Genomic DNA, 11,870 nt, shown 5'->3' with positions numbered 1-11,870 from the left:
CGTGTACGAATCCTACAGGGGCGTTCCCTTACAAAAATGATTGTTGAGTTTCATAAGAAATTTTGTTGAATTCACTCAACAAACATTGTTGAGTATCCAAAGAATTTCTGTTGAGATTGTGTTGAGGATTTGTTGAGTTTTTCAGGAAAAGTGGCCACCGTGGTTTCATTGATTTTCCGTTGAATTTCTTACGTCGAATTCCCATTGATTTTCTGTTGCCTTTCCGTTGAGTCTCCACTGAATTTCGTATTGATATTTTGTCGAGGTTTTTATGAGTGCCCAATGTGTTTCTGTTGATATTTTGTTGAGATTTTTACGAGTGCCACATGCGTTTCTGTTGATATTTTGTTGAGATTTTTACGAGTGCCCCATGCGTTTCTGTTGATATGTTGTTGAGTTTTACACGAATGCTCAATGTGTTTCTGCTGCGATTTCTTTCAAAGGTTTTTGCGATCATTGTAGGTTGAACAAGAATCTACATTTTATCGCACCACCAATACACGAGTTTATGGTGTGGCAGTAGTGCATGTCATGTGACTAAAAATTCTGCCTCATGCAGACATGCAAAAAGAAAAACAAGGTGTTCAGCGTGCACTTTTTACTTTATTTCCCGATTCAAAAGCGATGATAGGTTATTTTTTATGTAACCGGCGCTCACACCTGGAAACTTCTGGCCCGTGTAGCCTGCAAGAGATAGAATGAATTTATGATTTACTATAAAAAATGAAAACGTGTTCAGCAAGTTCTCAGAATTAGTAATAAAAGTGTGCAAAAATAGACACTTTCCCAAAAAGCATAAAAGGGATGCACTGATCTCACTGTGCACATGAAGAAAAACGGGTGATTAGCTACAAGTTGACAAAGATGACAGCTTTGTTCTTGGCACTCTAAATGTAAATCATGTGCACTCACCGACCACAGCCTTCACCCGCACGGGGTCCAACCCTGGCTTTGTAGGAGTGTCGCCCTGGGCTTTGCCTTTCCCTCCAAAGAGAGTTTTCCCCTTGAGCTCCTCCGGAGTGAAGACATGGCGCAAAAGAGCCCTGGCAAATTTGCCAGGGCCACTCGCACACGCATGCACCAGCTGATCCAGGTACCCCTTCTCAATTAGCACACCGCCCCCAATGTCAACCTGCGAGCAGAAAATAAAACCGAAACAGTTGAACCAACATGAACTCCAGGATCGAGACAATGAAGAGTTTGAGTACCCATGAACAATTTCTCAGAATATTACGGTAATTCATTTACAGATTTTGGCATTGATCCACTAAAAATTCTTTTCGAATAGATTTAATTTAAATGTATATTTTTAGTTTTTATGGGTGAACATGCATACCTCAACATGCTTTCGGCTTGTTTAAACAAGCGTTTCAAGAATTCATTAAAGTGTTTGCCAAGTGCCCACTGCAGTACACCGTGGGTGTATTGCTTTGTGGTAGAAAGGCCAAAAAAACCATTTGGGTGCTGTTAGGTCAATCTGGATGAAAGGTTATGTGGGCTAAAATAGTCAGATGGCTGTAATGCACACAAAGTAGGCAGTACGATGCCTTGCCCTGACTCATGCAACTATCCATAAAAAACTGACCTTTTTTTAGCACCCGATTCAGCAAAATAAAATGAGCAGACTGTTATTGATTTTTTAAATTATTTAAATTGAAAAGAGTGAACCCTAGTTACAACTAGGCCAATTTGCTCCTTCATTTTTTCATTGGCTAGCAGTGCACGAGGGTCATACGCGAAATGTGGTTTGCGGCGTGGTGCTAGCAGGAACTTTTTGTGTGGCTGGTGTTCTTTCTGCAGGATTGTGGGTTTGCGAATGCCTTGTCGTAAGGGATACCCAGCATTGTTTTTGGTTCGAAATTCCGCACTGCGCTGTTCACGCCTCCTACAACCACAAACACGAAGCAGGCTGCACGATGAATGCTAGCACAGCGTGACAATTGGACAGGTGCGGACAGCGGCTCAGATAAGGTAATTTTGCACTGTCTGTGTCATCTCCGCGCGCTGATTGCCTTATTTTTTTTTCATTGCTTTAAATGACTGTGGCTCGAATAAGGAAAATTTATGCACTTAAAGCTGCAACGATATTTCATGTGGTGGTGGCGTGTGATAAGAGGCACTGTTTTTACTGTGCCCCCCCAGGCATGCTGCGCACTTCTTGAGGAGTACGAGAGTTTGAGAGGTGCTCTAGTGACAGTGTTCTGGTATGTTGAGCGCATGACCATCCTCCGCCTGAGCTTCCAATGCTGAGCGATTATGCACAGGATCTGGGTGGAATCGACTGCGAGGTAAGAGTGCAATAAAATTACATACAGTGGCGGTGACAGAGATTCTACCTGGGGGACAAAGATTTTCAAGTGTTTTCTTTTCAATGTAGATGAAGCATAAATTATAATTGATTGATTCTCGGGTTTAATGCACCAACGCTACACAGACTGTGAGGTGAGCCATAGTAGAGGGCTCCGTATTAATTTTGACAACCTGCGCATCTTTACATGCGCCGAAATCTCAACCACATGGGCATATTTTATAGCAGACATGATAGACAACAATTTCCATCCTGCACTGGGCGCCACCAATTCTTTCGGACTGCGGGGCGAGCAGACGACGCTGAGTCCCACGCTGTTGCTCCGTGCCATGCGTGAATATCAGACGCACCGAACGGCATCGAAAATCGGTGTCATTTATTTGGCATTTCAGCAGCAACAAGTTTGGCAGTGCCTAAGGAGAACGTTTAATTCTTCCAAGAGGTGTCCCGTTCGCCCATCAATTCTGTTCCTAACCCACTAAGGTGGCGGGCCAGTCCACACCACTTTGTCCTGACAGGCATTGCCTGTGAGGCCACGTTTCGTCCTGCCAGCAGGACGCCTGACCTTTTTATCCTCAATTGATGTTTATTTTCGGAATTCTGGGAAAATTGCCATCATTGCCTTTTACTTGGCGATGTTCAGAAGCTACTTGTCCGGGCAGGCGTGATTACGTCGTTACTGGCTGCACCAACAATCAGCGTAAGCACAAAGTGCTCATGCAAGAACCGTGCGAAGTGCACCATGACAAAACAAGTGTCTGCATGTGCGGAGTCTATTGGCTGCACAAATTTCCTGCGTCGCTTGAGTGTCACCGTAAATGGGTCGTTGCGCTAAATCGCAGACTTAGAGCCTGGCAAATTTGCCAGAATGAGCCCGGTGGTACGCTGCTTTTGGAAGCGCTGTTTAATCACCCTCATGCTCAATCCTTATCGCACGTTTCTGTTCTTTGGAGGTATGTTTGGTCCGTTTCATCGACGGGAAGCCATCGAAAATCAATCAGACACTTATGCTGCAGCTTGGGTACGCGAAAAATTCTCAAGTAACCCTTGTGAAAACCGTGCTGATATTCGAATGTGATATTATAAATAATTAGCAACTTGAGAGTGGATGAAATGTTCCCTGCGTATGGTGCTTGTTAGGAAAATTTAATGGTGAAGTACCGTCCCTGATTTTTTTAAAGACTGGTGCTACCTCGGCTATCCTCCAATCACTGAGAATAGTGCCTGTCATGAGAGACTGCGAAAAAAGTGCCGACAAAATCTACAGACTGCGGTATGTACTTTTCGGTATAGTGTGATTAATAACAGTATGATCTGAAGTAGATAATATTGTAAGCTTACTTAAAATGGAAAGTAGCTCCACACCAGTCTGTATTGCAAATTCAAAACCATATCGAAAATCCTAAATGTTTGCTTGGCTTGATTACATACGGATACTTGCTTCAAAGTCAGTTCAATTTCTATTCTTGCACTTTAGCCATTGGCCCCAGATTCGCTTCAATATCCCTGCTAAGCAATGACACACTCAAAATGCACAACACTGCTTCATGAAACTTTCAAATAACCAGGAGCTAGAGCACTGCTAACAGGTATACATTATGACAGGTTCCAACATGAAATAACTAACCTGAAAGTACATAATCAGTGGGTGCACTGATGTGGCAGCGGTGCCTGGACCAATGCGTTGAGCAAATGCGCTGGCTCCTGAACGGGTGGTCCAAGCGGCCAGATGATGGATGAAGGATTGACTATTCCTGGCGGCAAAGCGTACCCAGCACCAAGGAAAGGCCAGGCAGTACTTGGGTACAGCAGGTGCAGTGTCAGTTGGCCACGGAGGGCCCTGGCAAAGCCTTTGAAACTGGACTGAAAGCCAGCCAGCCAACCCGGACAGCCAGCAGCAGCACCTGAAAGTGCATAATCTGTGAGTGTGGTGGCACTTGATGAAATACAAGAAAAGCACACACAAACCACGAATGCTTACATTAAGCAGATTATTAATCGTTAATGAGTAACCTCCAAGGCCCTAATAAGAACATTCCCGCAACACCCAAACTGAAATTTAGGTCAGAGTAATGTATTTATTAGGCACGCAGGTTCTGTGAGTGGGGTATGCCTGATATATGCAAAGCTCACTGCTATGCTAATTTGCATGGAACGCTTGCTAGCAGCCCATATGCATCGCTAGCTTTCAATCGGAACTGGTGTGTACTAGTTGAGGCTCCTCCATTTCAATGCCTAGCTTGCCTTTGCAAGTTCGATTCTCCAATATAAATAGAGTTGAGTGGGCAGGCGCCCCTGCGAGACCACGCGCGCGCATTTCACCTTCAATTTCCACGTATGTGAATGTGAGCTTCACGAGTACGGCACGCATACCACGACGCATATCGCGGCCCGAAGACCACGAGACGGGTCGCGACGGCGGCAGCCGGTCTCGCGAGCGTAATAGCTGCGAAGCGCACTGCACGGAATTAACAGTCGCCGCAAAGGCACTGTTTGAGAGACACATAACAAACAAACGCACCGGTGTTTAAGAGCCTTGCGTGATGTCAAATAATTAGCTGCCGCGTTCTACAGCGCGAGCATCGCAACAAAGGTCTAGCTTCAGCGTAAATTGATGCTGACGGCTGCGGAAACGGTAGACTGGTAAATCCAAGGCGCCAAACAAGTATGCTATATCGCATAGGCTCTGAGAGCAAATGAGATGGGGGTCTACCGAATAACTGACCCATAAGCACCAGAACTCGTTCCGAACAAGAACAGAAAAACAAAAAAATGCGTACTCACCCCAGCAGAAACGACGTTTCCCGCCTAAAATCCTTCTTCACGCTCGTCTTGCCCTTCAAGGACACCGACACTTTGTTCGGACGCAATGTCATCCACCTTTGACGCGCGATGATCGTTGAGGCGATGATCGTCACCCTATAAAGCTTTTATAACTATGATTTAGGCTTGAAATAGATAAAACTGAACAAATCGCCCCAGCTACCACTCCGCACAAAACCAACTCCATAAACAAACACACAAAAAGGGAGTGATAGTTGCCAGACTGCAATAGCAGCATTTCTGTGTTTGACGAAAATTGTGTTATTGGTAATTAACTTCCTGCTTTTAAAGTATTAAAAGTGTTTATAACTTGAATTTGAGGTTTTTAAACGCAAAAGCGAATAACAGTAAACTAACTGACATATATACTTAAATTGTAAGGTTTTAAAGTTAGTTTTGGTTTTGTTTTCACGGCGGGTTTCTCTACAGAGGAGGTGCGAGAAAACGAACTACTTTGGGTTTAGGAAGAGGGTGGCAAACGTCGGTGTGATTGAAAGCAAGGAACAGGCGCTTACTATGGTTTTAAAAAAGAAGAGGTAATAAAACCTTCATAAAGAAAAAAAAAAAAACATCCGACGAGGATTCGAACTACGGACCCTCAAAACAGTAATCGCAGACGTAACCACTCGGCCATACACGCGGGACTTCAGGCAATGTCTAAAATGATTGTATGAGTACGTAAGCCCGCAATGAAAATTGTCGTTTGTGTCTAGTCAATGCTGCATTTTTGGAATTCTGACAGTTCTAACGCTTGTTTCTCACGCACCGATCTTGCAGACGAGGTCACATTGTTAGTACTCCGAGCAATTGAGCCGGAGCTCCCTTATTTGACTCAAGCAAAGCTATCGCAGGTCACCCGCGATCTTTTCTTCGCAAGCCACGGTAGCCACGAAGGAAATGGCATGCGCCGTTGGAATTGTGGCCGTTGTGGCGTTGGTAACGCTTGTTTGTCACGCACCGATCTTGCAGACAAGCAACATCGCGCTAATACTACAAGCGATGTCACTCCTGGCATGTCAGGCGCATACAGCAGCGAAAACCTCTGAGTTTGTAACAAGTTGGGGATAATGCAAGGCAATATTAAAGAGACCGAAGCATGTGGTGGCGGCGACGTAATAAGTGCAGCAAACAGGTACTGTGGGCGGCAGCGACGAGCGAAAAAGATGTAACATGGGCCGCCCCCGCCGGCCTGCGCAGAAATGGAAACACGCAAAAGAAAAAAACTGTCCGGCCGATTCAGTTTGTTGTTGACGAAGAGCAACCGAGGCTTCAGCAACAAACGATTGTGCTTGCCGTGGTATGAGTCAAAGCATATCTTGACATCGTTGTCGTTATGCTATCGTCCGTCTAGAAGGGAAAAATCAGAACGCAAACGTTTTCGTCTAGCGTCTATACCAGATATAGACGCTGCTGTTTAATGATATCTGGAGACAAATTTTTAGCTAATGGTGAAGCAGCGGATATTTTGTAGTATGGACAAGTAAATTTTATGGGTTAACTGAACGGCTGAAATTGAAATATGCACTCTAGAAACATTGATAAAACAACAGTATAAACAAGAATTTGAATTTTGTTCGATCACACTGAAAGAGCAAGTTATCAGAGTTTGTACTGTACTTTACCTTGTGCTGTATCTTGTACTTTGTATGCTTCCAATGCTGACAAGGCAGAACATATATTGTCTGCGAGATGTTACACAAAGCATCAGACATGACGCGCTGATTTGTGCGATATGTGACATGTTGTAAGAATACCTTGAAGACATGTTGCAGAACGTCTAGGACTCATCGTTGAAATCTTTATATCATGAACATGTTGTTGATCTTCGACATGTTGTTTGACTCTTTACGATATCAGACCTTTATAATCTTGCAGTATATCGACATCTAGTAGAAGTCCTTATCATTAAAGACATGTCGTTATACTTATTCGACAAGTCGTTGAAATCTTTGCGATATTGGACCTTCATGATGTTGAGGACAACGAAATGTCGTTGAATTCATAAGGTGTCGACAATGTAAAAGTTATGTGATTTTCGTTGAAATCTTTGTGATATTGAAGACATCTCGAAATCGTTATGATATCATGCATGTCGTATGGATATGTTGCCATATGTACAAGAAAGCGCTGAGAGTTGCATTGTGAAAGCTGGCTACCTGTACAAAATGCAACTTCCTTGAAAAATGCAACTTATTTAATACACTCACACTGCACAAAAATATGCTAAGATGCTGCCTAATTAGGCTCATACATCCAGGACAGTGGGTATTAAAGTTTTAGTGCACGTGGCTGTCCATGTCGAAGAAGCATGCAGATAGTATTTGGCATCAGTTGCTGATGACTTGCCCACAAATAATCACCATGAGTCACTGAAAATACAACAAAAAGTCAACAAGAACTCCACAATAGAAAAATCATTGTGCGGACCACAACGAAAATTCCGTTGTGTTCTCAATGTGTAAACTCAATGAACATTGAGTTTCACAAATAATCACCATGAGTCACTGAAAATACAACAAAAAGTCAACAAGAACTCCACAATAGAAAAATCATTGTGCGGACCACAACGAAAATTCCGTTGTGTTCTCAATGTGTAAACTCAATGAACATTGAGTTTCACAAATAATCACCATGAGTCACTGAAAATACAACAAAAAGTCAACAAGAACTCCACAATAGAAAAATCATTGTGCGGACCACAACGAAAATTCCGTTGTGTTCTCAATGTGTAAACTCAATGAACATTGAGTTTCTGTTGATTTTCCGTTGAATCAATGAGAACTCAATGAAACGTCAACAGAAATTCAGAACTCATTTTTGTAAGGGTTCCCGAGAGAGCGTGAGCTCGAGGTGTTATAAGGCCGAACTTGGCCGCTAAAAATTGTTCTTGTCTGAGCGCTGAGCTGGGCAGTTCCCGGCGGGACAAGGAGTCTCGACCGTTAAGGCTAGGTTGGGATTTGTGAGCCCCCTAGGCTAGAGGTTAAGATCGCGTCGGAAGTTTAGGGTACAGCGCCGTACCGGGCAACTAGACGGATCTTGCGGCGAGACAGAGTCTCGGCCGTCGTTTCTCGAGTGGTTTGTGTACGCTCCGAGGGTAGGAGAGTTAGACGAAGTTGAGGAGCTCGAGTGATTTGTACGCACTTAGAGCTAGCGTCTAGCTGCAGTTTGGAGTGTTTCGTTCTTATTACTCATGTACCCAGTTTTCCTACTGTAAATAGCTGTATATAAACTCGTGGTTTCACTTAATCAACCCCAACGCCTCGAGTTCATCAATTCGACCGCCATCTCCAAGAACTTCAAAACTATCGCCCTGCCAGCCTCCTGCCAAATCAACCGGAGCCCGGGCGATTGGGTTCCTGATCGACACCGGGCTTCGGGGAAAGGAACCACAACAATCTTTACTGGGGGACGCGGCTTTTGACTTCTCAAAAATGTCCAAAATATCGTTTTTTAAGCCACATCTCCGGCTTTCATGTTTTCTATCCTGTGCGTTTGCAAAGTTTTTCCGCCGAAAACCGTCGCAAAGTGGCATAAAAATTTCGTCACCCGCGGTGGCAAAATGTCAGCGCAAAAGTGCGAAAAAAAAAAACAGCAATTTTCGGAGCGCTCTATCACCGCAACGGTGCCACCGGGCGCGGTAATTTTGGTACCATTGGATCGGCTGAGCGATCCTCTTTTCGCTCCTGGCCGTCTCTTTTATCTTCGTGCACTCACAAACACCCTATCGACAGAAAAAGAAAGACGTCCCAAACGAAGCCAGAAATAGATGCTGATGCGCGGTAGGCCTTCCGGTCGGCGCGCGTTCGAAGGGCCTTCCTGATTGGACGTCGCTGCGGCAATGCAAGATGGCGGCCGCCTGAACTGCGTAGTGCGCGTTTCTCAGTTTATTTGCGAGGCTTCGCTGGGCTAAGTTTCTGTGCAGTCATTTTATCTGCTTTGGTATTCAACAGGGACATTATTGCGATGTGAATGCCTGAGATCACAAGGCAGATTACGGGCAGTTGCGTGGTTCGAAAGGTGGAGGTCATCGATCGCTTCGTGCTGTGCGTACCTTTACCCTGGAGGGTGAAACGCAGTGTGCGCGCTTCTGATAGCGGTTTGCGAGGTGAACTTTTCGTCTCATTTGCGATGTTTACACGCTTAGTTGTTGGTATGTTTAGGAGTAGGCTCGCTAGCCTTGGGAAAGAAACGGCCGACGCGTCAAAAGCTGCGACGCGCACGGCGTAGCCGCTGCGTGTTGAAGTATCGCCTCACTGAACAACCGGGTACGATTGAACTCCAGTAGTTGTAATTAATGCCTTTATTTTGTAAGAACAGCGAGGTTGCAGCACGGCCTTTGTTAAACTTCTTGTTTTCACGTTGTAAAATTCTTTACAAGAAACTAAAATGGCTTGCGTGGCTGCGTCTGAATGGAATTCTGGAAAGGAGATTCGTGAGCAAATGATGATCAGCTTTTATGGGATGAACAATTTGACAGCGACGTTCTACGTGTTAACCGTGATTTGACGTCCTAAACATCCTTCAGTGCACAGGGCCCCACTTCATGCTGGGGACCTTTTCCACTAACTCTTCCGTCTTTATAAAAACCTCTACGGGAAAATATGTCAGTGACAGCTACAAGCGTACATACAACGCAGACAACCACACTCGAATAGCGGGTTGGCAGTGAAATCAATAAAGTGGGTTGCGGATGCACGTGACTTTACAGGACCTTGAACCTCCCGAGAGACTAGCAATAGCTTAATGCGGGCCAGTTGATTCGACATGATCCCAGGGTTTAAAGGCGCGAGAAAAACACGACACTAGAAGAGAAAAAAACAGCTGTAAAAAACAGCTCCAGCGTTGGGCTGTGAAAAACAAAGCTGGAGAGCACATGTCTGACCACTGTAAGCAATGCAAGTGTGTACCAAGGTTGGAGCAGGCAAGATTTCTGCGCAGGGCTAGCGATAGGCTTGAAAGGAAAATTATCAAAGCGTTTTTAGTCGAAAAAGAGGGTGAAGAGGGCATGAGCAAGCCATCTGTTGCCCTTTCAGCAACAAAGATTGAATTCCTAATAAGCGAACACAGGAGTGACGTCATGTTTGGATAACATATAAATGCTGGTTGATTCTTTAATAAAGTTTACGTGGCAGTGGCGCTTCGTTTGCCTTGGTTGTTTTTTCTCTTCTAGTGTCCGCGTTTTTCTTGCGCCTTTAAACCCTGTGATCTCCCAAGAGAGTTACCTGACTTCAGTGGTCGGTCTGAGGAGATGTCGAACCATAGAACAACCAAAATATCTTTGCAAAAGATTGTACAACGTGTAAGTATGACCAGCGTTTAAAAAGAAACTACTGTCTAAAAATGCGGAGAATGGTAGAAACATGTCATTTTGAAGTGTCGTTAAAGTAATGAACACAAACGTACCTGTTGCCGAAGCATACAAGTCACTAATTAAATTCCGAAACGGTGAAAACCAGATACACCCCTTCGTACACGATTTCGCACTCTAATTTACCAACCGTGAACGCTGATATCAAATTGCCAAAATGTGTCAGAGTTTATTTTACAAAACACCGAGTTTGCTAAACATGGAAAGTTAGTCTAGTTACTTACCTAATGCTGAAGACATTTTTTCCACCTAAAGACTGCACAAAGGATAGAAAGCACGGGACGAACGCCATTCCAATCCTGTGCCCCGCAATCAGCGCTACCAATTGTCTTCAGTACCAATATGGCAGCATGCACATCTAAACTAAAACAAACGTTCCTGGGAACTTGTTCTGTGCAGTCTACGTTTTTCACAGGGCGTACACTTCTGCAACGCCAACAGTATAAAACCTATTGTCTCACTACGACGAGGGTACGCATCTTTCAATTTTTTTTATTTCAAGGGAATGTATGGTATTGGTGTACAAGGGTAGCCCAAGTATTTGTGAAAATAGCGCGAGAGTTATCTTACCTCATGTTTATGTTAGATCCGGCGCAAAGAGCGAGATGTTATCAGCGCAGTAAACTACGCTGTTGGCCCACCGTCTAATTTACTGATGTTGACTCTAGTGCAGGTATTTTGTTCTCTTCTTCGGGGTGTCGTATCATTTAAAGGAGGCGGGTGGAGGCACGGCTAACGGAGGTCGTGTTTGTCCTTTCATTGCACGCTCTTGAACAATAACAAGGTAGAAAAAAATGAGAGACCAGATTAAAAAACTGTGGAAACGAAATGTAGTGCGCAAAGAAACAATTGATTGCAGGAATGCAGTGAAGTACATTTTTTACTGAAATCAATAGAAAACATAAAAACGACCTCCAGGAAATGCTCAAGCGAGGACAAAAAACTTTGCGCAAAGAAAGAGTTCACGCAACTTAGATATATGACTGAAAACATAAATGCCAGGCACTTTCTTCAACTCTGCTTCGTCTTCGTTTGTAGTGCAGCAAAAACGTCGTTTATTTTATCCCGTCCCCGCGCGCGACGTTTGTTTGCGCCGACTTCCCCTATGAATGTACGCTACCTCGCCCAACTCGCTGTTATGTTGCCAAATTTGATTTTTTTTATCTCCAAGCGAACAAGCCCCCATTTGTATTCAAAAAGAAGCAAAAGCAGTTTCGAAAGGCAGATTTTTTAAGTTAAAACGAAGAGCCCTTCACCCTTTAGTGGCCTTTATTGAATTTATTTTATGCCGTAATGGAAAAATAACGAATTACAGGCACTGTGGTGATATGTTAGACCCAATCTTCGTGTTGGCCAATGTTTGCAAAATAC

General features: G+C 44.1%; 1 protein-coding gene across 1 annotated transcript; it reads right to left on the bottom strand.

Moving 5' to 3' along the window:
* Positions 1-583: 583 nt before the first annotated feature.
* LOC144141174 (uncharacterized) lies at positions 584-3,984 on the bottom strand. The gene is made up of 3 exons (XM_077672731.1): positions 3,936-3,984; positions 913-1,132; positions 584-684 (listed from the first exon to the last, which is right to left on the bottom strand). The coding sequence occupies exons 1-3, from the start codon at positions 3,945-3,947 to the stop codon at positions 599-601; spliced, it is 318 nt and encodes a 105-aa protein (XP_077528857.1). The 5' UTR covers positions 3,948-3,984; the 3' UTR covers positions 584-598.
* Positions 3,985-11,870: the final 7,886 nt, after the last annotated feature.

The sequence above is a fragment of the Haemaphysalis longicornis genome, unplaced genomic scaffold (genome assembly GCF_048455015.1).
Source record: "Haemaphysalis longicornis isolate Haplotype H1 unplaced genomic scaffold, Haemaphysalis longicornis Haplotype H1 scaffold_6, whole genome shotgun sequence".
In the NCBI taxonomy this organism is placed as follows: Eukaryota; Metazoa; Arthropoda; class Arachnida; order Ixodida; family Ixodidae; genus Haemaphysalis; species Haemaphysalis longicornis.
The sequence above is the reverse complement of the archived record's forward strand: the minus strand, read 5'-3'. Positions and strand labels throughout refer to the sequence as shown.